Genomic DNA, 27,061 nt, shown 5'->3' with positions numbered 1-27,061 from the left:
ACAACAACAAAAAACGAGCCTTCGGCTGAGGGACACAGCCTTGTTTTTAAAAAAAAAAACGCTCACCGAGCAGTTACATCATCTTTTGCCGTTAAAAACGCCGGTTTTGTACCGTCGTGTGGTCATGTGTTTTGCTCATGTGCGTGCAAATGCCCTGGCTTGGGGGTATGCTTTAAAAAGTTGGCTAAAAATGTCCATCATGGCGAACAAAAAACAATAGAAGTGGCCATTGAAAAGGTCCTCAGTGTTAACCTCTGCTGAAAATGATCTCTTAATTCAAGACTTCAATAAAAATATATGTTTTTTTTTTTTTTACCACAGCTCTGGAAATGATTACTATTACTTGGCGGAAAATTGCTTTAAGCCCAAATGATATTAGAGCAGGGTGTGTGTGGGGTGGGGGGTTTGTAATTGGAAAAGCGTGTGGGGAAGATTGAAAGGAACGAGAAGAAAAGTTATTAAACACGGCCGAGCTTCAGTGAGTTATAGCCATGGCTCGTTTGGTCCACTGACGACACAAAAATGCATACAACCTTGGGATGTTTGCGTCAAATTACCAGCTACAGCACAAATTCCTTTTGTTGGCATGCATGTTCAGTAGGCAGAGATTTTCTCCAAGCCAACAGCTGTTAAAGCACCCCCACCACCCATTCGTTCTCTCCCATCTGACCTGAGATACTTGCGATGGCCACCGGCGTTTGGGTGGCGTCAGACCTCACACACACACACAGAGACACACAAGCTTTTTTTTCATGTTAGCAAAACCCATAGGACGACGTAAATATGCATAGTAGTGGTAGCCAATGGGATGGGACACAACCTTGAAAACCCTTACGATTACCCCAAGGGGTTTCCCTAAATGGCCTGTTCAGTCCGTCATTGTTTTCGCTGTGTAAAAAGGAGGCGGGGCATTTCTTTGTAAGACATTTATTGTGGATTAGCGATAGCATCCTGATTGTTTTTTTTAATTTTTTTGTATCAAGGTGTTATGAAATGGTGAGCATGTAAAAAAATGATGGCAAGCATGTGCTTTTACATTGGGGATATTAATTGGGTACTCAAATCTGGCATTTAAAAAATCTTGCAATTCTGGTTGTGACATCACAACCAGATTTTCATTAGCCATAGCGACCTGATTGTTTTTTTTTTTTTTCTCAAGATGTTATGAAATGGTGAGCATGTAAGAATACATTTTATTTTAAATGTGGTTTTACATGGGAAAATGAATTGGGTACTCAAATCTGGCATTTAAAAGATCTTGCAGCAATTCTGGTTGTGACATCACAACCAGATTTTCATTAGCACTAACATCCTGATTTATTTTGTTGTTGTTTTTTTTTTCTCAAGATGTTATGAAATGGTGAGCATGTAAAAAAATGAAAATGATGGCAATCATGTGCTTTTATATTAGAAAAATGAATTGGGTACTCAAATCTGGCATTTAAAAGATCTTACCGCAATTCTGGTTGTGACATCACAACCAGATTTTCATGTCACATGTCAACAAAAGAATAAAAAGCCACTGGATAGCATGTTCGCTGATTGCAAAAATCCAAAGCTGGTAGACGAAGGAAGACTAATTATGATTTAATTTCATTATGAAGCCCTTTTGTGTCTAAAATTTAGTCTTCATCTGCTATATGGCCTATTTGAGAGGATTTATATGGACTTTATGAGCTATAAATAAAAAATATATCTAGGCTAGTATATCATTGCAAACGTGAATAGGATATAAGAGCACTGCTATTAGTTGGATGGTACAATATTGCCTTTTAAGCTCTCGAAACGTGACACCAGGTTATCGGCAGTGTGCTACAATCCAACGTGTAATGAAACGACAAGTAAAAAAAAAAAAAAAGAGGTGGCGTGCTTAAGATGAACTCTCATTTGGTAGCAAATCAGCTCCGACTCCCACGTTTGCTGCTGCTTAAGAAGCTTGTTTGACAATCCTCACTCAAAAGTAGGACATCTGATCAAGAAAATGGAGCACTCCCCAGTAGATGATATAGCATCCGTTGAATTATTATTATTATATATATATTTTTTTCTTTTTGCACATTCTCCAACCTTTTTTACGCTGATCCAGAGGAGCCAACTCCTGCTTCAGGCCTATTGGACCATAGCAGGATGTGATCTGCTTTCAGTCTAAGTTCTGTCCTTGGCTCAACCTGCCCCCAAAACGAGTATACATTTGCATGCATTAGCGCTCTCCCGTGGCTCGCCCGTTACCTGCTGTGCCGTCGAGCCTGATTAATGATCTGAGCGCAATACTCGTGGCAGCCAAGTGGACCGCCTGCCTGCACTAACATTCGGGTAAAAATCTCAATTTTGGCTGAGGTAGAAAGAAAAAATAAATAACACCTTTGCAGATATTTTTTTGATATTCAGCCTTAGCTGAAAGAGGCTAACTGACACACAGCTGTTAAGCTCAAGGCTGGGTAGCTGTGTCACTTTTTGGAGCCTAACAATGTATATCTTGTCTTCTGTCAAAAAATACTAATTTATTTCAGTAATAGTCAAAGTGGTGGGTTCGAAATCTGGTTTACCAAACATGAATAATAAGTAATATAATGAATTAAACCTGGCAATTGTATGACTTATGTTTTTCTTGCTAATATTCCTTCAATCTTCTACTACAAGGTTGTCAGATTCGAAAACACAGAAAAATGAATTAAAAAATTACAATTATTGATTTCAAAGGAGGAAAATCAGGAAATTTAATATACAACTACACTCTTCATTTTAATTTGATCCTAAAACAGAAAGTCAGCACTCATTAATTACTTTCCCGGGCCGCACAAAATGATGCGGCGGGCCAGATTTGGCCCCCGGGCCGCCACTTTGACACCTGTGTTCTACTATGTCGTCAAAAGTCTCATCCAATGACGTAACGTGAAAAGAAGCAATGCCAAAAAACATTGGAATTCTAACATCTTTTTCCCCTCAATTGCAGGTTCTAAAATGGAAGAAAATGTCCATAAAAGATGAGGAAGGCACAGCTTTAAGAGGCAAAATCTGATGTAAAAGTTTCAGGGGTGAGTGTTTATTCAAAAATACTTTTATTCATCAGTCTTTAGATTCTATATCATAGCTTACATATCTTACCGTGACAATTTCCCGTCTGTCTGTGTCTCTGTAGTCACTATTAGAATGAGTTAGAAAATTCAGCACCTTGGACAGTTCTATTGCATATGAATGGCATCCATTGAACCATTGTTGTTACTTCAATTATTGGCTATTTTCTTTTCACCACTGTGCCGCAAATGTTAACAAATCGATCCACCGTGGCGCTCATTAACTGTTTGACATTTATATACAAGAATGAGGAGGAAAAAAAGGTTTTAGGGGTAGTTGTGAAAATGCTGGAATGCGTGCTGTGCTGCATGTGGACGCCATTGCTTTGCCCTTTTCTTGCTGAGGATTTCATCATCTGGTGTGTGGAAGACACCTCACGTTTTCTCTCAAATGGAATCCCCATCCCCCCCCTTGTCTCTCTCTCTCTTACCCTCCACCCTTTTTCGGAAATGAGGGCATACAGAAAGAGGAGGGCGGGATGGATTCGGCTATAAATTTATTAAATTTTGTCTACGCGGTGAACATAAACAGGAATTTCGCCTTGCATCTGCCTGCACTGATTTGAACCCGCTGAACCACGGTGGCATAGTAATAAGAAAAAATGCAAACTGCTCAAATATATGGGGATGGTTTAAATAGCTGATATTTTGTCTCACTCTAGAAATGTTGATTTTTTTTGTGGATTAATGTTGATGTGGAAAAAGTGAGGTTGTTCAGTAAATGCTTATTTTGAGTTCTATGTACACGAGGCATCTTGCAGATTAGGAGTTTTTGGTGTTTTTTTGAGGATTCATAAAAAACATCACAGTTCTAAAACTCTGGTTGGTTTGCGGGCCGCTTTAACGTCAACTTGATTTCACGTATTTTAGGTATAATATTTAGATTTTTTTTAAATAAATGGATTAAAATAACTGGTTTAAAAACCCTGAATGTTCAGATTTTATAGATCTAAAACAATATTTAGCTTTTTAAAAATATATCTTTAGATTATCTCTAGACAAAATGATTTTTGGGCTAAAAACAGAAAAACTGATTAAAAAAATTACAATTATTGGTTTAAAAGGGGGGAACTCAGGAAATGTAATATACATCTATACTCTTCATTTTAATTTGATCCTAAAACAGAAAGTCAGCACTCATGATTTACTTTCCTGGGCCACACAAAATGATCCGGCGGACCAGATTTGGCCCCCGGGCCACCACTTTGACATTGGTGGTTTATAGTGTTGTTTTTGTGTAAATATCATGGCAACACCGTTACAGTGAATACAGTGTAAACAATTTTTGATGAGTAGGTATAGTTGTTCTGTTACAAATACTTGTACTACAAGTATACATGTGACCATACTGCAAAGCTACCTATATTTGAGGAGATTATAATATTTCATTTTCTAATTAAAATGCAACAATTCTACTATAACGCAGCTTGATTCGCGAAGCATTTATCTGGCAGACCAATGAAAAAAAGGGTTGTTACCAATATATTTGGATCCCACTTGCAATACAATTTCTGACCACCTAACTTCAATGCTACCCATTTAATGTTACACAATGTTGCCATGGAAATAGCCACGGCGGTAAGTGCTGGGAATCATCTGTTGCCATGGCGAAGGCTTCTACTTAACAAAGATGGGAGATGGTACTCCTGGTACCGCTTAAACACATAAAACATTTCTGTCTGATGGAGGCCTCATCGTTCTCATTGGATCTATTCATTGGAGCTATGTCTCCCGGGTACATTTGATTATGGGGTAACTGGACTGACTGACACATCTTTGGAGACTTTTATTATCTCCTCTTGGAGGCGCTAAATGAAAGGGAATGAGCGCTCTTTTGATGATTCCGCTGCGAGACGTTGAATAATCATCAGCGCCTCGATATGGCTTCATCATCGTTCTAACCGAAACGGCGCACCCGATTTATCTCTCTAGCTTTCACTAGTTGCGTACGTTTCAAGAAGCAAGAAAAGCGGCAAATGGGGAAGAAAAGTGGAAAGATGAAGGAAAGGAGTGAGGACAGGAGAAAAACAATCTCCTTGGTTGCGATGCAAAGACAGTCGCCATGGCAACACAGCAGCCTCTTTTGTCGGCGGCGCCTTCTCTTTGCCGCTCTGCTTGCCAACAAGGTATACAGCCAACCAACCCCCCACCTGACAGCCAGTTATTCCCATTTGTTATTCCCAATGTGGAATTGAGAAATGTTTCCTTCATTCAGAGCTATAAGGCGCACCCTCAATGAATGACATTTTTCCCATATATAAGGCGCACTGTATTAGAAGGCGCGCTGTATTATAAGGCGCACTGTCTATTTTGGAGAAAATTTAAGACTTTTAAGTGCGCCTTATAGTCGTGAAAATACGGTAATTGCTATTGACTTCAAGTTATGAAGTACTCACTACTTTACAGTCACCTCTAGAGCCAGCCATTGTTGATGTTTTGGATTTTTTCGGATAAAATCTTGCAGTGGGGGAGGATCTTTATGATGGAAGATGTTGTAAACTAAGATGGCATCTGCATATTTAACAGTATTGTTTCAGTTCAGGCGTTTGTGTTTTTTTTAATATCCGTCAATGGTGGTTTTTGGTTTTCTGTTTTTTTTCCATATATAAGGCGCACTGGATTATAAGTGCGCCTTATAGTCATGAAAATACGGTACTCAAATAAGTATTTACAGTTCAAAAGTGGTAAAGCACTTTTATTCCAAAAGCTGACGACAGCAGGCTGATATGCTGGTTGTGCTCACCTGTCACTCAAAGTGGAGTCAGTGGATTTAGTCTAGGCTTGTTCTGTCTATCTCACGCAAAGGCTGACTTACTGTCACGAATACACACAATTAGAGGACATCACACACACTGGTCTTCACATTTCACCAGCCTTGTGAGCAGTGAACCATAACGGGACTGTCTCTGCTAATTCTTGCCTTGTTAGCGCACAGAGCATAAGAGGGAGGGAAAACTAACTCATTTACAGGAGATAGATGGTATTATTGTCACTTTTAACAGGGACTTTTCTCTGTTCTTGTGTGTTGAAGTCAATATTCACCCTAAATCAGGGGTTGGGAACCTTTTTGACGAAGAAACAATTCATATTTTTCATTGTTATTCCATTTGAGCCATACTACGAATTTAAAAGTCAAAATATATTCATGTAAATGAGTGTCTTTTCAATTGTATTTTGTCATTTCACCACTTTTAAAGTATCAAAAAATGACTCAAGAAAGGTTCTTATGCTGTTGCGACTGAAAAAAAATGATGATTAAAGTAGTTCTAGATGTAATATCTCAGTTCTGTCACCAGTGCTTTCCATATTTTAGCTCACGGGTTAGCAAAGAGCCAGATGCACTCATCAAAAGAGCCACATGTGGCTCCCAAGCCATAGGTTCGCTACCCCCTGCCCTAAAGCAAGGGTGTCAGACTCGGGTTGATCCGCAAGCCGCGTTAACGTCAATTTTTTTATTTTATAAATGGATTAAAAGAACTGGATTAAAATCCCTGAATATTCAGTTTTTAAAGTTCTAAAACAAAGTTTATTTGAGCTTTTTTTTAATGTATTTTTTAGAGTTTAAAATATGATTTTTAAAAACTGAAAAAAATGATTCATACGAAGGTCATCAGAGTTGCTCTGAGCGTTGATAGATTGAATTGGCCACCAATGCGCCCAAGTTCTTGTTTTCATACACGACGACATACACACACACACACACGCCGAAAGAAACTTGTGTTGATTTACAGGGGCTTTGCAGTAAAAATCGATTGAATTCCGGTCACCCCCGCGCACGGCCAAGCACAGTCGCTATCTCATCTGTCTCTTCCTTCTTTTCTTTACGTTGCCTTTTGCACAAATCCATCTGCTCTCCCCAAGCACTTTTGTCCTTTTCATTCAGCCATTTTGCCGTTGGGCAAATACAGTAAGAAGCACTCTTTAAAACATATGCCAAAGTGGTGGCCCGGGGGCCGAATCGGGCCTGCTGCATCATTTTGTGTGGCCCGGGAAAGTAAATCATGAGTGTTGAATTTACGTTTTAGGATCAAATTAAAATGAAGAGTATAGATGTATATTAAATTTACTGATTTTCCCTCTTTTAAATCAATAATTGTCATTTTTTAATCATTTTTTCCTGTGTTTTTAGTTAAAAAAATCATTTTGTAAAATCGAGAAATATATTTTTAAAAAGCCCTAATAAACATTGCACTAGATCTATAAAAATCTGAATATTCAAAGCTTTTAATCCAGTTATTTTATTCCATTTATATAAAAAGATATCACAATATAATATCTAAAAGGGTCCGGCCCACATGAAATCAAGTCGACATTAACCCGAGTCTGACTCTCTTGCTTTAAAAGTTGAATTCAATTCACACTAGGAAGTAATTTGACACACAGATATGGATTTTTGACTTCTTGTAATGTCCCATAATGTACAATCGCATATGAGGTGTATTTAAAAAATGGCGGAGGTACACACAGTACACAGGCAAGGCAGTTAAACTGTTTGCCCTGCTCAAATGTGTTTCCTATCAAAATATAATACAAATCTGTACACATATACATACACATAACCCTCCCCCACGTGGCCTTGTTACGCTTCAGATCATGTGAATCGGGGCGTCACAAACATACGTGCATATGGTGCCCAAATCATGACACAGTTACTTGGCAGTAAACCCATGAGCCACCCACTCCCAAATAAGAATTAAATAAATAAATGTGCCTTATGTTTAAAAACTGTGGAAAGCATGCACAATCGTTTAAAAGCTAACGTTGCCCCCAATTATAGTACAAAGATGATTTTTAATTGGTACTTTTGTTTGTAGTACACAACTTAGGCCTTGCGACTCCTTTAGGGTGAATTATAAGATTGCTTTTTTTGGTTCAAATGTTATAAATTGTATTAATAACGGATACATTGTAAAATATGAATGCAATTGAATTGTTGCAGAATGTGTAAATGAATCTGCAATATTGTGATATTGTTGTCATGAAATTGGCAATTTACACAGTAGTGATTAGCCTTAATATAGTCATTTTTTAAATATTAAGTACTAAGAATTTGATTTATTTAAAAATTATAGTTAATTATATTATAATGATTTTGATGAATATTTTTTAAGAATAATTATTGTAAAAATTATATTGCGAAATGAGTTCATGAGTTGAACTCTTTTCCATTAATCTTCCCGGGGCATATGTGGGTTTTCTCTGGGTACTCCTGTTAGAATATTATTTAAAAATAATTATCATAAAAATTATATCGCAATATAAATTCATGAGTTTGAACACTTTTGCATTAATCTTCCCGAGCATATGTGGGTTTTCTCCGGGTACTCCTGTTTGAATATTTTTGAAGAATAATTATTGTAAAAATTATATTGCCATAGGAGTTAAAACACTTCCATTAACCTTCCCGAGCATATGTGGCTTTTCTCTGGGTACTCCTGTTTGAATATTTTTGAAGAGTAATTATTGCAATATAAATTCATGAGTTTGAACACTGAACCTTCCCCATACCTGTCAACCTCGAACCATTTGTGATCTTACCAAATTTTGTTTTCGCCCTTACATATATGTATAAATACATGGAAAATCTTACCACTTTACTTTTTTGTAAAACAGACCAGAAACAGCTGATCAAATGAAAGTAAACATAAACAAGGGAACAGGAAACGGAAATCACATGGTGAAAGTGTTACAAAACGAAATGTTTATCATGATCTTTTTTTTTTAGCCAATCAGAGGCGCCGGTACATATATCACTTGGCAGACATGCGTTTCCGGGAAGAAACAATGGCGGATGGTGAAAAATGGCTAGAAAGTGCCTTAATTTATTTTTTTTTCTCAAAATCACCGTTTAGCGTACCATTTTCATGTGTACAGCGTACCAATATAAAAATGGGCTTTCAGTTGTACCAATTACGGCGAGAACGTACCAGTTGACAGGTATGCTTCCCTGGCACGTGTGGGTTTTCCCTGGGTACTCCCGTCTCCTCTCCCATGCCAAAAACATCCCTAATAGGCTGGTTCGACACTCTAAATTGCCCATATGTATGAGTGCAAATGACTTTGCCTCTTAGTGTCCTGTGATTGGTTAGCCTGGTGCTCTTAATTGGCTGGGATAGCTTCTAGCACCCTCCGTATACCTTGTAGTGATGTAAAATGGGCCTGGTCTGCTATCAGCTAGTTGTCTATAGGTGTGTAGCTAAATTTATGGCATATCTGGACAAAATAGTAGCACGTCATTGGCTGGCATATGGCAACAGCCGACTAGTCCCAAAACAGGCTGCAATTAGTATTGCTTGCAAGGTGTCGGTGTCCCACCAACGTATCACGCTCCAAATGCCAAATGTCAGGACCCGGCAGCAGCTGGAGGCTCGCCTGACGTCAGAACCGGGGACAGGGGATGTCTGGGAATGTGGCATGGCGGAATCTCTTCAAATCGGCCGAGGGGAGGATCGCCGAGGTTCAAGGGCGAAGGGTCGTGATGTAAGCAAAATGGACGGATGGTCGCATAGTGGTGTCGGACAATGCAGTCTTGTCAGGTCTGCCATCCGTCAGACCGCTGCCTGTGGACCCTTAGACCTAGGAGCAAGGCCTAGTCTCCATTTGGAGCTTTCATCCACTCGTGCATCATGTCCTCATTCACCCTCTTGTCCCCGGCAGTGCACTTCATTGCACACTGATTTTTTTTTATTCATTTATTTTGTTGCTACAGGGAAAAGGGGGGGGGGGGGGGGTAGGATGTTTATCTTTGTCGCGCTTCACGTCGCACGGCTGCTCTTTATTAAGAATGACATGTGAAGTCTAGGATTATGCAGATGGTACCAAATATTCGCTTGAGGTGATTTTTTTTTCTCTCTCTCCTTTTTGATTATGCCAAATATATTAAGACGATTTTGTGTTGGGTGAAAAGTGAGGCTGTAATGGCATCTGTTGGATGGAAGTGGAAGTGCATTAGTTGGATATTTGAGGGAAAATGTTGATTTATTGAATCAGAAACGCAGAAATAAATAGATAGGCATGTATGGGGGTTTGCTAAAGTGCTTTATAAGAATAAAATGCCTAGCTAAAATAGTGCTACAAGTACAAAATGTGTAGACATATTCACCTTATTATACATTTGAAAGCATTATGAGGACATCTTATGGTGGATATGTGAACAATCCTATCCAATAGTACAGTTTGGCATTTTTGGGTGCGACTTATATTCAGGAAAAATACCATTTTTTTTCCTCCCAAGCAGCCGATAATCTCAATATTCATCATAACATGACTCTGTTATGAATGATAACAAATCCATGTTTGCTAGTGGACTGGGTCATATCCATTTATAGAAGATCATTGTGTATGATCTGCAAAAAAACAAAAACAGGAGCGGGTGGCTTGGGGAAGGGGCTTTTTGCTATGCCAACGATGGAGTGAGGCCATCTGCTTTGAGGCTGCCAGCGTGGGATTGGCGCCCGTTTTACAAAAGGTCGCCATACCCCAGATTGGATCAAGTGACTCTTGCTGAACTGTTTGACCACCTACTGTGTCGCATTCGTTGAAATATGAGCCCTTTTTGAGTGTGTGATGTCATAGAGACATGGATGGATGGATGGAGGCAGTTAAGTACCTGCCTTACCGTAGTGCAGTTGTACCTCGAGATACGAGCTTAATTCGTTCCGGGACTGAGTTTGTACGTCGATTTTCTTGTAAAAGAACGTTTCCCATTGTAATGAACTAAAAACTAACTAATTTGTTCCAACCCTCTGAAAAAACACCAAAAACAGGATATTTTATTGGAAAAATTTTGATTTGTTCTAATTTGCTATCTATTAACAAAGTAACACATAACTAGTGGTTTAATATTACTAAAATATGTTTAATAGTACTAAAATTTTGCATGGCCACTCGTATGTCAAGATACTACTGTACTACCTTTTTAATAACAAGAATTTGGGTGAAAAATGGCGGTCTTTTAAGTTGTGAAAATGCTGAAAGTGTCCATTTTGCAGGAATACATTAGACAAAGATTTGAATCTTTGTTAGTGTATATGTTAATACCATTTATTTCGTTTTCAAAACAACAACCACCAAGGGAAACATTTTTGTAGGTCCAAGAGTCATTGGACAACTCCTATGGATTTTGGGGCACTTTTGATCAAATATGTGAACATATGAATAACGTTTTTTTTGTAGTAATATGCAAAAATATGAATAATGTGGATGGACAAAGGTATGAAGCTTTTGCAAATAGGAGAATGTATTAATGGGATATATTTGGGCCAAAAATACAGAAGAGGGGGCAACGCGGTAAGAAGTGGTTGCCACGTTTGCCTCGCAGTTCTGAGATTGAAGGTTCAAACCAATCAATGGGTATTGATTGGGTTAATGGGTCGATTTGTTTGTGGATTAAAGCTGAGTAGTTATTTGTGCATGGGAACAATAATGTTGACCATGAAGTACTGGAAAATGGTCCAATGTGACTTTGGTTTCTATCGGAATTTTTTTCTTTTGGGATGTTATGCATCTTAAAATACGTTTTGGGTGCAAGGGATTTTATCATGATGTGATTGTGTTGCCTTCACAGGCTCCCATGAGAAACCGCGATAAAAACTGTGTGCTGTTTGTAGGCCCAATTTGACTTTCTTCCAAGTCTGATTGACAGGCACTTAAAATTAAGCGATGGATGGTTCCGTGGGGACGAGAGCCGAGAAGGGAAAGCGTCTGAAGTTCATAGAGTTTATTCATGTCAATGGCTGGAGCGAGAAAAGCAACACGGGGAACCGGTTGTTCCTTTTCCTGTTGCTAAGGAAATGGATTTGTATGCTAAGAGTCAGTCAGTAAACCTAAGCAGACTGGCGTTCACTTTGTTTGGACTAAAAATGAATACAAACGTCAACTATGGCTTCTTTGAATCAAGAAAAACAACTTTAGACTGGACTACGTGTATTGTAGGAAAGAAAAAAAGTCCAAATACCGTATTTTCAGGACTATAAGGCGCACTGTATTATAAGGCGCACCCTCAATGAACGACACATTTTATTTTTTTCCATATATAAGTCGCCCTGTCTATTTTGGAGAAAATTTAAGACTTAAGTGCGCCTTATAGTCGTGAAAGTACAGTATACAAAAATCACATGAGAAAATGCTTACGTTTCTGCACCAATTTGCTCATTCTTTTTCACTCTGGCAGATTTTAGAAAACTTTTGAGAAGCTTTTGCCATTTTACAGATGTAAAATGCCAATTCAAGCAATGAAATTGCCAATCGGATATATCACATATCTGGACAGCTTTTAAAAAGCTTATCAAAGTGTTGCTAAATACTCCATTTTCTCCCCCAAAATAGCTTATTATTGCCTTGTATGTTGTTTCCCAACAACAGGATCAAACCACTTATAAAACCACCAGGCCATAGAAAACACGTAGATCACAACAATAGCTGGGAAATCGTACAAAACCACCACAAAGAAAAATCCAGTAAAAATAAGCCCATAGGTGACTATTCTAGTGATGTGGCTAAGGATGTACAACATGCCCCACCACACAAAACTGTTGGACCTCGTTGATTGACCATGGGTTGTCACTTCACCTTCTTTTAAGGAGATTTGATCGCTTCCCAAAGCATCAGTGGTGCTTCTTCTCCTGACCAAATCATCTTGTAGAATTCTAGAATCAATTGTTTCGATGTTTTCACTGAGAAAATTCTTTGACTGTACGTTGTACTTCCAATTCACCATGCTTTGCCCTTTCTCTGATGGTTCAGGTTGCTTCCAATGCTCTACTGACATTACGATATTATCACTTGTTGGATTCTGGCCCGTTTTTGAAGACAATTGCTTCTTATCTAAATCTACCGATCCATCTTTTTGCCCGTCCTGATTTTCAGAGTCTCTCATTGTAGATGTTTTGTTAGCTATCTCTTCTTTTGTTGCACAATTCACCGTTATTCTGTCCGTTGTGCCTTCGTCACCAAATGCCACCGTGTCATTCATCGTATTGTATTCAACCCCCATGTCTTCCCATTTCTGGCTTTCTCCATGCGAGATCTTATCACTCTCTTGACCGGCATTCTGAGCCTTTGCCGTCGTGTCTGTTGTCGTCAAATCCCTCGGGGTTGTCGCTACGTCGGCAATGTGCGCGTTTTCTACTTTTATCTGCTCTTCTTCACGCCACTGACACTCACTCGAGCTGTCAACAGAGCCACGGGACATGAGTGGAGACCCTCCGGTGCATTCTCGACGGGTGGCGGACTCTGGCGTATCCGCGTTTGAGGAAACGTGAGATGGAAAAGCACGCGAGAGCGCCTGACCGACAGCTGAGGCTGCCGAAGTGGCTAATCGTGCATTCCAGTTGTCACTTAGCGGTGGAACTGAGGCCGCGGTCTGCAGCCATTCGGACTCGGGGACGTTGCCTTTATCGTTAGAACCGGGACCGTTTATAAACGCTTGCCATACATCGCATACAGAGCTTTCAGTATCCAAGGTAGGACTTTTAGTTTGAAGAAAGCTCCCCCAAATATCATCTACCGACATGACGTTTTCCTTAGCTTTAGTTGTTCTTCCGGTCCAGATTTTGTCCACTTTTGAACTCACCCACTGTTGCTTCTTATCATTGTCCCAGTCCAATGGAATCAGAGGGATTTGATGATAGCTGAGGACTTGTTTCCTCTGGCGTTTTAGCAAGATTTCTCCTCCCAAAGGTGGTATAGTACCTGCGAGGTCACGCCAGGATGCTTGCTGGGAGAATATTTCTTTCACATGCGCCAAACGTTCCGCTCTTTTTCGGCTTTTAAAGCTCGCCACCTGTTGGAAAGGCCATAGGTTCAAAGTTCGGGGAAATGTTTACGTTTTAGCATAGCTAGTGGGTTTAGAGAGTCAAAGGGCATTGCATGTGGAAGACATTTTTTTTTGTCATTACATCATGTGCACTCTAAAGGACTGCTCTACTTACCGTGTTTTCACGAATATAAGGCGCACCACATTATAAGGCGCACTGTCAATGAATGAAACTGTTTATTTTTTTCCATATATAAAGCACACTGGATTTTGAGGTGCTCTGTCTATTTTGGAGAAAATTTAAGACTTTTAAGTGCGCCTTATAGTCGGGAAAACACGGTACTTATCATACCTGGTCTTGGTTTTAGGCTTTTGAGTTGCAGTCTACGACTTGAGATCGCCTATGAAGTTAACCGCCATTTATTCAATTCGATTGCGGTCTCAAAATGGCTTCAAGTGCCATTGCATTAACTTTATGATGGGCCAAAAAATGGAAGCACGAGTCTGATTTATGGCACCCAATGGAAGTAAAACCCATGCAACATTGTGAGACATAAATCCGATTTCTATGCAAAATTACTACTATATCTGACTGGCTAACATTAGCGGATAATTTCGTACAACGATCTCTTCTCTTGGGGCTAACGTTGAGAGATAAATACAAACAAAGAAACCCCTTAAAATGGCAAAAACAATAAATTGAAACATAATCGCCTCACCAAAGGTTTAGCAGAGTCGAATAACGGCGGACTCTCTTCCTTGGCCCCATCGGCATCTCGCGGGACCTCAAGCCCTGCAAGATAACCAGGGTCAAAGTTCAGGGATGGATTTGGACAAATACAATATCAATAGAACACATTCTGACGCACCTGCGACAAGTGTCAGTGTGTCAGTACCCTTCTTTTCTTGTGTGCTCGCCCTCCTGTAAACTCACAAACATTCAAATGTGTCAGCTTGCTATTTCTGACCTCAAGTAACCAGCAGTGAGATTTCATGCCCTGAATAATCTGCCTTGGATTATGAGACATCCCCCCAATGTGATGAGTCACGCTACACACACACACACACAATCGCATTTGTATTCTGGTATTTATCGCATGTGTTCACATCGGCACGTACACACAGGAAACCGCCTCTATCCAAAGTCAAGAGGGGTAAAATGGCGACAACCATATATGGGCCAAATAATCCATCGCTGAAAAAGTTATGTAACTTTTGTTGCCTTGGCGTGCAGAAATAGATCCGACTTTAGCCCCAAATGTAGTGCTTGTTTGAACACAAGCAAAGGGGTTGAGAAAAGGTATATGTATTCTATAAAAAAGTGAGGGACATTTTAGAGCACAGGTGTCAAAGTGGCGGCCCGGGGGCCAAATATGGCTCGACGCCTCATTTTGTGCGGTCCGGGAAAGTAAATCATGAGTGCTGATTTTCAGTTTTAGGATCAAAATAAAATAAAGAGTATAGATGTATATTACATTTGCTGATTTTCCCGCTTTTCAATCAATAATTGTAATTTTTTAATCAATTTTTTCTGTGTTTTTAGTTCAAAAATCATTTTGTATAATCTAAAAATATATATAAGAAAAAAACTAAAATATACATAGTTTAAAATTGAATATTCAGGTCTTTTAATCCAGTTCTTTTAATCCATTTATTTAAAAAAAAAAATCTAAAATAAACATTGTTTTTGATCTAGAAAAAACTGAATATTCAGGGATTTTAATCCAGTTCTTTTAATCTATTTATTAAAAAAATAGACAGTCTTTTATAGACTGTCTGTTTCATAGTGAACTTGAATTCTACCTGTTAGCTCTGAGGCAACTCCTTTTCATCTTCAACCCGCCATTCTCCTCTTGCACTTGCTGCTGGACCACACACTTCTGATGGCAAAACATGACGTAATTCATCCCCTGGTTGTTATCCCAGAAAGTCCCTGCCGCCGACGTCTCATAGCACAGACAAAACTCCACTCTGCACCCCTCTTTATCCAACGGAGGAACCACCGTATACTGGAACGTGAAACCATCTGTTTTCCTATCACTCGATCCCGGGATGTAGTCAGCCAGCAGGTCGAAGTAACTCTTCCAGCAGTCCAGAGTTATCCGGGCGTAAACAGACTTGCCAAAGCAGAGATTTCGAACCCGAACCATGCCTCGGAATGTACTGGTTCCTGGGAGCAGCTCCACTTTCTCCAACTCCACCATTTGCAACTCCAAGCGCCGTTCCAGCTCCTCCTCGGACGAGGGTGCCGTGAAGAGGCAGGAGAGGTAGAACTCCTCATTCGCCGCCAATGGCGCATCCCTTTCCGCCGTCAACCCGTCCCCGGCGGCGTTGACTTCATCGTACTCTTTGACGGACACCAGGTCCAGGCCAAAGGCGTCCGCGAATGATACTTTCCTACGAACGGCGGCTGGTGGTTCCCACACGGGTTCTCCGGGACCCCATGGACAGAAGGCCTCCGTCCTGGTGTCTTCTTCTGAAGACACCCTTTCCTCCTTTAGGAGTTGAACGGATAGAGCCTCCATGGTGCGGGAGGGTCCAGGAGACAGCTGTCTTCCTCGGAGCTCACTGCCCTGAGCCTGGCCGCCGGGGACTCTGGAGAGGGAGAGGGGACGTGACTGGACAGATGGAGTTGGGTTGCAACTCAGACCGGGGCCAAGCCTATAAATAGGACACATGCAGCTCCAGCAGACCCCGGTTATCCGCCGGTTATCCGCCGGTTTATCCCGTCACAATGTGTTTTGTTGGCTACAAAACTCAATCAATCCAAACAGAGCTTACATAACGCTATTCTGGATATGGCAGACTCTCTATTTACATAATTCGTGGCATTCATTTGAGATAACTGCTCACTTAATGCTACCATATCGTCTTGGAAAAAAAGAGTTAGAAATACTTCAAAATAGACTGCAGTACTTCACCACATCACGTGTCAAAGTGGCGGCTCGGGGGGGCAAGTTTGGCACGCCACATCATTTTGTGTGGCCCAAGAAAGTAAATCATGAGTGCTGAATTTCTGTTTTAGGATCAAATTAAAATGAAAAGTATAGATGTATATTAGATTTCCTGATTTATCCCTCTTTTAACTCAATAATTGTAATTTTTTAATCATTTTTTTTCTGTGTTTAGTTCAAAAATCATTTTGTAAAATCTAAAAATATATTTAAAAAAAAGCTAAAATAAATATTGTTTTAGATCTATAAAAAATGGAATATTCAGGATTTTAATCCAGTTCTTTAAATCCATTTATTAAAAAAAAATCTAAATATTATATCTATAATGGTCCGGCCCACATAAAATCGAGTTAACGTGGCCCGCAAACCAACCCGACTCTAACCCCCTTGAACCACATGATATGACATTAACCCATGACGCATGGTTTGATGACAAGCTAGCCTTCCAACTCAATTCTCAGTCCCTCTAGTCGAGACGTTTCACCTCATTTTTGTAGCAAAAGGGGAGATTATTCTGTTCTTTGTGTAGCGGATTAAACGCTGAATGCATTCAACCATGTAAAGTTTAATTTAACTAATCCTCCACCATCATCCCCTTACGGTTACAGTAAATCTTGTCAGTAGACTTCAATGTGAGTCTCACAATCCCTCACAGGTGGCCTCTGTCCACAAAGAGACTTTGTTCTTCAGCCAAGTATTTCCCTCTAATGACTTTCAATGGGCTATTTGACTTTCAGCTATTTTTAGCCTTCATTCCTTTTCTCGTCTGTGGACCAACATGGCCACCAATGTTCAGTATTACAAGTAAAAATGCTCATTTCCCTAATGGAATAGACATTGTCTGCTATTTTGATTGAACTCCAAAGATTGTGATTGTACAGTATGAACATTAGGTGGGGCTATGTGATCACAGTAAAATAGAGCTAGGGGTAGGCTTTTGCAGTCGTACCTCTACTTACCAAATTCGTTGGTTCCAGCACTTTTTTTGTAACTCGAAAAGATCGTAAGTAGAACAGTCCTTTATATTAAAATTCTCCAGTATGAACATTTCGTGAGGCTATATGATCATAATTAAAATAGAGTTAGGGGTAGGCTTTTGCAATTGTACCTTTTACTAACCAAATTTATTGGTTCCAGCACTTTTTTTGTAACTCGAAAATAAATCGTAAGTGGAACAGTACTTTATATGTAAATACTCCAGTTTGAACATTTCCAGAGGCTGTGATCATAATTAAAATACAGTTAGGGGTAAGTTTATGCAGTGGTACCTCTACTTATGAAATATGTTGGTTCCAGAACTTTTTTCGTAAGTAGAGCAGTACTTTCTATGTCAATTCTCTCATTCATTCCACGGTGCTCACACAACTACCAACTAAACCCTTTAAAATATCAATTTTAAAGGGCCATAATGTTTTTTTCAATGAAACATTTCTCTTTTTGAGCTGCCTAGTAAAACATTTGACTCATTCTAGTCATGTCGTAAATAACGTGTGGATGGTTACATTACCGTATGTACATACACATTTCTACATGAAATGATGTATTTTTTTCAAGTATTTACACGATGATTTGACATGTTTTGGCGTATATCCTCATTTTTTAGATTGACTACTTGAAGGGTGGTCAGCTCCGGTCCTCAAGAGCCGCTATCCGGTGTTTTCCCGCATCTCCCTCCCTCTACCACACCTGAATCAAATGATCAACCAATCAGCAAGCTGTCCAGAAACTTGATACCGGTCCTGATTTATTTAATTCAGGTGTGTTGGCGGAGGGAGATGTGGAAAACAAACCGGATTAGCAGCTCCAGGAGTTGGACATCCCTGAATTTACAACTTTTTCAAAATATGGAAGAGCAATCTGACGGTTTTTCGATAAATGGCCACTTGGTGACAGCAAACGACCACATTTTAATAACAACATTTAATCCATTTTTTAAAATATATTTATTGAAACATTCTTGAAGATATTTAACACATGCACAAACCCACAACACATTTGAACTATTAAAAGCAAATTAGAATCATATTTGAGTATTTATAAACATTTATGATCAAGTTTAATTCATATTTAGTACATTTCTGTGCAGGCCAGTAAAATGCATCTTGATTTAGTCAAGTGACGTTTTAAAATAAAACCTTATATTGCAGCATGTTCAAAAGTAAATCATATAAACCCCTTTTATACACTGTACTTTAAATATTTTTTGCATATAATTCATATTTTTTAGGGAAATATTAAATGTTTCTGTTAGGAATGTGAGCAAACTGTTATTTATGCTTCATGTGCCTGCTATTAATATTATTATAGTGTTATTATTTAACAAGCTGAATTACTTGCAAAGATAAGAATTCACTCAATCAAAAATGTGTACTTTATTCAAATCTTTTTCAACCAATTAGATATCAACACAACAATTTTAATTCACTCAACAGAATTTCCCAAATTCCCCTAACATCTATACTTTGTAAAACAAAAATAAAATTGACAACCAATTTTAAAAATGTCATTTTTAGGGTTATTTTGTCTTTTTATTGAAGTAAACAACTTTCATTCTCAATTCAAACACAAATGACCTTTTCTAATCGACGCAGGTGAGTCCTGACGTCACATGGTGTCGCAGTACACCCAAAAATAACAACATACACCTCCGCGTTGTGGGTGGAAGATATGGAGGAGGAGGGCAATGTAGTATGTATGTGTGTAGTAGTTCCAAATTGCGTGGCTTGGATACATCTTGATGCGTGTTTGAATAGAAACGCCAAGAAAACACGCGCACACACACAAGCAGCCTCTTAGTTTTTTTTCTTTCCTCTCCCCGCATTGCGCGTCATTCAAACGGGACTCGATTGTACTAGGTTGCACTCGTAAGCCCAATAACAGCAGCTTTGGCTGGGGAGAGTGTATGAGAGACAGTGGCCAGCGGAGGAATATTTGGCTCTTTTTGTTTACTTCTTGTTAATCATCGGCATGGTCAACGCGTGAAGCGCATTACCGCGAAAGAGGACTTTTTCTTCTTACCTGTCCTCTTCTTTTTCCCCCCATCTGTTGTTTCTTTAACTTCTCCGAGAGGAAAGTAAACATCAGAACATTTTCTTGGTAAGTTGGGACACTTTTGGGATGTTTTGATGAGTTTGGAAGTTGGCCTAAATCGGGTTGATTGGGTTATTTAAGGGAAAAATATGCAATGTTGGGCTTGTTTCGGGGATCTAAGTGTACTTAAAATATTTAAAAGTTAAGAGAGATCAGATCAATTTCGGTTTCTTTTTTAAGTCTCTGTGTTTTTATCCTGCAGGTTTAGTTAATCCTATTTGTTAAATGATGAAAACTAAAAATCTATTTTGCAATTTGCATGCAAATAACAATCAACAATGATTTCCATTTCCATTTCCATTGCAAACGTTATAAAAAGCAATTTTTCATTTTCTAATTGTTCACAAAAAGGCGAGACAAATTATAATTCTTGCAAATCATCCTTTCAATTTTACCATCTTACAATTATGACTTACAATTCTTGCAGACTATTCCATAGTGATGTAAAAAAATGTCATGATAAATATGCACTAAACACATTTTCACAATGACAAATGTCAAAATTCTTATTTACCATTTTAACACATTTCAAATTCCTCACTAAAAATTAAAGTCTCATAAATAAATCACAAATGAGTGTGTGTAAAAAAAATCCAAATACAATTACTATGTCCATATAGTAGAACCTTTACATTCAGTATTGACACTCTTAGTAAAATACCTTGGCAATCAATAACCGTCTTTGATGAGCTTGGGTGTCTTTGAGAATATCAACAGCGACCCTCCTTGTGAGAGCCGCAGGGTGCACAGGTGTTCTCTCCCCAATTTCTGCAGGTGTGTACCACGGCTTTTCCCGGCTCACTCAGCAGTCCGGTTTGCTTCAAAAGGTGCAGATGGTAATAAACTGCCCTTCTGAAATATTTCGGTGACAGTGCACAATCGGCCCCTTTGTCGGAAAAAAAGGCCTATAATCATTTCACTGAACAGGTTTAAAACACTTCTTGTTTATTATGCTATGTTGCATGATAAGAAAGGTCACTTTCTTGTATGAGCATATTAAAAAAAAAAAAGGAAAAATTCGGACCGTTGTAGGGAGTACTTATTAAAACCACTCTGCCCGTTCGGCATCCATTTTTTTTTCTTTTTGATTGCTGCATTCATCATCGGGCGGTCGGTGCTCTACATTATGGTAATAGGAAAATGAATGTCCTCTACTGGATTAATGTGTGTAACCTGTCATGAGTTTCAATCATTTACCAACATCAAGATTCAGTTTGTAGTCCGTTTGGGTTATTTTGTTGCTATTACTGAATTATAACATTTTCAAATAAATGCTTTAGTTACTAAATATTAAAAAAAAAACAATATATTTCAAATAGCATCATTTAGATGTTCATGCGGTATAAATTGGGGAAATTTATTTTACAGTCAAATCAGTCACTAAGCTCAAAAAAGGCAAATTAAATGAAAAAAAATCTTCTGTTTTTTTTTATCCCTTTTTAACTTCCCGGCAATGTTTCCATGACAACCTCCATGCATGTTAAGGCAACCAGAAGTGATCACGTCGACCCCCCCTCCCCTTTTTCCCCCTTCTAACCCCCTTAAAAGTAAGAATGGAATTTGTGTTGACAGTTTTGGCCTTTTAATGGCACTTTTGTGCCGCGCAAAAGTATTTGTTTACCGGAGATCATACGCTGCAAGCTGTCAGACTCGGAAAGATTTACTTGTGGTGATAAAAGAGTGTATTACGCGCTTAAGGGGCCACCCATTTTTTTTTTTTTTTTTTGTACTGTAATTACCCACATCACTGTAATGATGTTTTGTGTGCCTAGTTGCTAAGGGTCTTGGGACAGCTCAGACTTTTTTTTTTTTTTTTTTTTACTTCTGCTCTGGGTCACTTCTAAGCTAAATTCACAGTTTTTCGCTCGGGTGGGTCATGGTTATGAGGATTAAGGAGGAAAAAGTGGCGTGATAGGTTTCTGACTCGGACGTATTATAAGAACATATGTTGGCAAAGTGAATGCCAGCTAATTTGTGGTGTTGTCCTGATGTTTAAACTAAAGATCAACTCAGGAAGAAGGTATATTTGTGTAGTCAGATTGGAAAGTGTTACTGTGTACTAAGATGTACAATGGTACCTCGAGATACGAGCTTAATTCGTTCCGGGACTGAGCTTGTATGTCGATATTCTCGTGACTCAAACAAATGTTTCCAATTGAAATGAACTCAAAACTAATTCATTTGTTACAAGCCTCTGGAAAACCCCCCCACCAAAAACAGGATATTCGATTGGAAAAAATGTTTTATTTGTTATAATTTGCTATCTATTGACAAAGTAACACATAACTAGTGGTTTATTATTACAACAATGTGTTTAATAGTGCTAAAATTAGACGGATTTCGAAGGGGTGGGGGACGGACGGGAAGAGTGGGGGCTTTTTGCACGGCAACCCACTTGAAACATAACATAAACAAATTTAAATGAACTTGGATTACAATGCAGACACTCAAAAATAGGTTTAATCTAACCTTACACTAAACTTAATTCACATTTTGTTTGACATTTTGATACCTTTCTTCTCTTGGGTTGGCCCTTTTGCCTCCACACTGACTTTCAGTCAATATCGAGGGTTGTTTGATTTTTGTACTCCCTTCAAAATATTCCCAAAATGATGCACACAAATGTCCTCACAATAGGATAACGCACAACCACTTGCCAACGAGAAGTAAAATATACTCCTCATGCTATCAATCGCTACGCCATTCCTGCTAAGTGACGTAAAAAAAACGGTTGTGCTCGTAGTTATCTGTTATACACGAAAGAGATGCGGCAAAAAAACAATGATAAACAGCCTCTCATGTCTTGGCCACCTGGCTTTCTCGTATCTGGAAATTTGTCTCGTATCTAGAGATAATTGTTTGCTCGAAATTTTACTCCTATCTCAAAATGCTCGTATGTCGAAGTACCACTGTATGTCAATTGTGACAGGCCGGCTGGTAAATAAACGTCACCATGCAAGTGCACGCTAATTGATCAATTTCTTTTCAATCGGCGCCCTCTTTGACAAGCAATTATCATTCCCTTCATTCATTTGACAATCACTTGTTTACGTGCCGTGGTTACGGTCTGATGGCCGATGACAAGAAGAAGAAGAAGAGTGTCGGTTTTTAGGGTGTTTGCTCCGAATTAAAGAGAAGAGGTCACTCGTGGTAAAAGGCAAGGTCATCTCCCAGTGCCTAACCACATGTGACATGTGCACTGCGGGCTAACGGCCAACAATACTGCGTTTCTACACTACGTGGGAGGAAAAGTTTGCTTATTGAAGATGACCCTTTTTGAGGTAGTAACAAATGGCCATTTTAGAAGAGGAGTAAACCAACTGTATTTACTGGCGGTACCTTTTCGACTTGGGAGTCTGATGGAAAGTATGTTGTGAGAGAAGCAAATAGAGTTGCGGTAGAGGGTGCACAGGGGCTGGTTAGTGACAGTAACACTTTTTGACAGGCACATTAGGCCGCAGAAAGAGCATCCAGCTCCAGGCTGAGGGCATATGGCGCTGCCTTCTGCCGGCGTCGCTCCAGACCGAACTACTACAACGCTAGCGCAGGGTCACGACTGTCTCAGGTTTGTTCCTTCTGTCTTATTCGGACAAATAAAGCAGGATGAATGAGCTACCGGAGAGGGGGATGGGCGCCATGATGAGGCTATTTGTTGGTCCTGCTTGTTGTACATGCAGTGGTCTCAAACCGGTTCCACATAGGGCCGCAGTGGGTCCTGGTTTTTGTTCTAACCGATCCAGTGCTGACATTTTAACCAATTAGGTGTCTTTAAAATCAGTAGGACCTGGATTTAATTAACTGATTGCACTTGCTAAAGGTATCCTTGTTGAGTTGGAATGAAATCCTGTACCCACTGCAGAATTTGAGGACCGGTTTGAGACCACTGTAAATGTACAAGGTCTCGTTTGTTTAAGTTTGGCTGAAATTCTGAAGTCAGGGCAATGTTTGACATTCTTGCAAATGTTCATTTTGTTGGCTAGTGTCTACTGGTTAAGAGGGATTTGATCTCCTTTCTGGATCTGAAGGGATCTTTGCACTGTCTGACGATGAGAGCTAATCCCACTCTAAACAATGACTGGGTTTCCATCACAGCTGCTTGGCTGGGGTTTGCCTTCAACCATGCGGGGAGTGTATACAGTTCAACATGACGCATGACTCTGGTTTGAAGGCAGCGTATCAGTGGGAGGGTAATTACAGGCTACTAGTAGATCACAGCTTCAGGCTTTGGAGTGGTTGCTTGAAAACAATTGCTACAGTTTTAGATTCACTGAAGTTGCTTGCTTGCTGTCAATTGGACCCAAAAAGCTGTCAACTCTATCAACAATTCAAAGGATTTTCATTGAAGAAGACTTCTTGGAGACGGTCGGTCACTTCTGGTGAGCGGCAAGGCAGATGGTGCCATCTTGAGTACCCATTAGACCCTGAAAAAAAGCCCCCAGGCAGCTGTTGCGGCACAAAAAACTTTTGCGCTCTTCCTGTTTTCAAGTCAAACCTGTTACAGCACCTGTTTCTGCATATGCAAATCTGTTGTTTTGTCATTTCATTAAACAAGGCGCCGCGACAAGGGTCCCTGGCGGTTGCTACCGCGACTGGCATCGAGCCCAGTTGGCAAGCGACTCACGAGATGCCGGAGGCGGGGTCGAGGGCAGGGTTAGGGCGGGGACTAACTCAGCTAGGAAATACCTCCCTGGTTGGATCTGGCTAGCTTCCCAACATCTCGCTAATTACCGACGCTCTCACGTGATGATGAGCGTCCTTTTTTTGTTGGAGGAAGTCGTGGAAATGTGGCAAACACGTGTCTGGCACACGACCTTCTTCGGCTCCTCCCGCTGCTCCTCCCATCCTCATCCCTTCATCATCTGGCACTTTCCCGCAGGGCTGCGCCTCTTAACCACATGTGCCAGCATCGGGGTGCTGCTTTTGCTCTGGGGCTAATTGTTCGCTGGTAAACGCCGGGGTTTGTGGGTGGGGGGGGGGGTCCCCTTGCATACAAAGCTGGATGCTGTTGGTCGTGGTGGTGATGATGATGAGGAGGAGGAAAATGAAGAGCAGATTAAACAATATGGCCACCAAGTTCCACTCGTATAAGTCCGGATAGTCATTTGTAATTTGCTCTGTGGGCTGAATATACCATGAAATGAAGGGTTAATGTAAAACAAGCTTCTGTGTGCAATCTGGCCTGAAATTGGAATGGGATTCTAGGTAGGATGTATACTTTATACAGTAATAGGATTTTACAAATAAAACTATCAGTAACAGTGAATCCTGTTCAATTTGTCATGACAGGATTTCTTGACTGCTTACTGGTCAGTATAATTCACAGGTGTCAAAGTGGAGGCCCGGGGGCCAAATCTGGCCCGCCGCATCATTTTGTGCGGTCCAAGAAAGTAAATTATGAGGGTCGACTTTCTGTTTTTGGATCAAATTAAAATGAAGAGTATAGATGTATATTAAATTTCCTGATTTTCTCCCTTTTAAATCAATAATTGTGATTTTTTAAATCATTTTTTCTGTTTTTAGTTAAATCACCTTGTAAAATCTAAATATACATAAAAAAAGCTCACAAACATTGTTATACATCTATAAAAACGGAATATTCAGGACTATTAATCCAGTTCTTTTAATCCATTTATAAAAACAAATCTAAATATTAATAAAACAAATACATAAAATCGAGCTGACGTTAATGCAGCCCGCGAACCAACCCGAGTCTAACACCCTTGCCTTAATTAAAAAAAATAGATTTTCATGGTTAACATTTATTCATGGAAATATTTTTACAGGGCTAATAAGAAAGATGCATATTAAATAGCTATAAGAAAAAAAAGAAGCAACAGATTAAATGCAAAAGACCATTGCCCTTTTTTTAATGTCCACTGAGCTTGCATGTCGCCCCGCATCGTCCAGAATTTTACACAAGTCCCGCTCTCACCTCAGCTCTTATTTGCCGACCAAAGGACCGTCATTCCAACCCCCCCGTCACCCCATCCCCGCCCCCTTTTTTTCCAGCCTTCCCTCCATGGTTTGCTGATTTGTACTCTCCTCTCTCCCCACCCACCACACAGGCATTAACCCCCCCCCAAAAAAAGCCCCCTCTGATACAGGGAGAGTTCATTAGAGATGGGCCTTTGATGGGCAGCCTTTTCATGTGACTACCGGTTCCTCAAATACCTTGATGTAGAAGCTTAAGAATCCATTGTGCAGTAAGCCCTCCTTTTGATGCGACTTATTTAGATCTGCATACTAAATCAGGGGGGGGGAGTAAATAACCAGCCAGCAGATGGAAGCAAGAAGATAAGGCACCCGGTGAACAATCGCATTTGTGTTTTGTTATGATGTTGACAGCGGCTAAAATTCGCTAATCTGGAGCCGCTGATCTGCATTTCAAAGAAATCTCATTTAGGAGCCGGGGAAGGATAAAGTTCCTCTCATTGTGTCCATTTTTATTGCATTCTTTACTAATTTATCTGCCCGTAGATTCCATGTGCGCGAGTGGCCACATCGTACGGAGGGTCTTAAATACTATGAAAGCAGCTCGCGTCTAGACTGCGAGCTGAGGGTAATTACACGTCTGACCGTGAATAGAATCAGCTCCCGACTCATCTTTCCTTGAGCGGCCACCAATTGCTCGACGAGAGCTGATAAGGAGCATTGGGAAATATCCAAGCCCACTTTCCATAACGCCTGCCACGCCCCCTCTTCCTCCTCCTCCTCGTCTTCTTCTTCTTTCCAACACCGTATTTACTTTTAAGATAAACTTATTGTGTACTGTAATCTTACTTGTTAGCATAATGTCCTCTTTCATCACCAGGACCGCCTTTTTTCAGCACGGCGGAGGTATTTCTGCCTCCCCTCTTAAATAGTTTATCTTCATTTCATGTTCAAGTACTATGTAAATATCAGCCTTATGAGCATTATGAGACCATTTTTTTGGGGTGTAATACATTTGGTTTACTTTGACTGTTTCGTAAAGCGTATGACAAGGGTGTCAGACTCGGGTTGGTTCGCGGGCTGCTTTAACGTCAATTTGATTTCATGTGGGCCGGACCATTTTAGATATAATATTTAGATATTTTTTTTAATAAATGGATTAAAAGAACTGGATTAAAAACTCTGAATATTAAGTTTTTTATAGATCAAAAACAATGTTTATTTTAGCTTTTTTTAAATACATTTTTAGATTTTAC

At 39.7% G+C, this 27,061-nt stretch overlaps 2 protein-coding genes across 6 annotated transcripts in view; one reads left to right on the top strand and one right to left on the bottom strand.

The window, feature by feature from the left end:
• The window catches only part of foxp2 (forkhead box P2), a 126,018-nt gene that overhangs the window by 4,946 nt on the left and 94,011 nt on the right, over positions 1-27,061 (top strand). For 3 of the 5 annotated variants that reach the window (XM_077709731.1, XM_077709730.1, XM_077709725.1), the window contains exon 1: positions 19,517-19,880. The gene's annotated coding sequence lies outside the window, so the exon portion shown is untranslated. Of the gene's footprint in view, positions 1-2,953; positions 3,036-19,516; positions 19,881-27,061 lie in introns of those variants that run through there. The other 2 variants (XM_077709726.1, XM_077709727.1) reach the window with 1 other exon arrangement.
• Positions 10,135-16,518, bottom strand: ppp1r3aa (protein phosphatase 1, regulatory subunit 3Aa). The gene is made up of 4 exons (XM_077710061.1): positions 15,634-16,518; positions 14,700-14,752; positions 14,550-14,623; positions 10,135-13,857 (listed from the first exon to the last, which is right to left on the bottom strand). Exons 1-4 carry the CDS (start codon positions 16,506-16,508, stop codon positions 12,406-12,408), a joined length of 2,454 nt encoding a protein of 817 aa, XP_077566187.1. The 5' UTR covers positions 16,509-16,518; the 3' UTR covers positions 10,135-12,405.

The sequence above is a fragment of the Stigmatopora nigra genome, chromosome 23 (genome assembly GCF_051989575.1).
Source record: "Stigmatopora nigra isolate UIUO_SnigA chromosome 23, RoL_Snig_1.1, whole genome shotgun sequence".
NCBI classification, from domain to species: Eukaryota; Metazoa; Chordata; class Actinopteri; order Syngnathiformes; family Syngnathidae; genus Stigmatopora; species Stigmatopora nigra.
The sequence above is the reverse complement of the archived record's forward strand: the minus strand, read 5'-3'. Positions and strand labels throughout refer to the sequence as shown.

What these genes read in the sequence shown, in the direction of transcription:
- ppp1r3aa (XM_077710061.1), bottom strand. Translation starts at nt 16,508, where the DNA reads ATGTGTCCTATTTATAGGCTTGGCCCCGGTCTGAGTTGCAACCCAACT. An exon ending in AGTTGCCTCAGAGCTAACAG is followed by an intron (nt 14,753 to 15,633) that starts GTAGAATTCAAG and finishes GTGAGTTTACAG; the next exon opens with GAGGGCGAGCACACAAGAAA. An exon ending in CACACTGACACTTGTCGCAG is followed by an intron (nt 14,624 to 14,699) that starts GTGCGTCAGAAT and finishes GTTATCTTGCAG; the next exon opens with GGCTTGAGGTCCCGCGAGAT.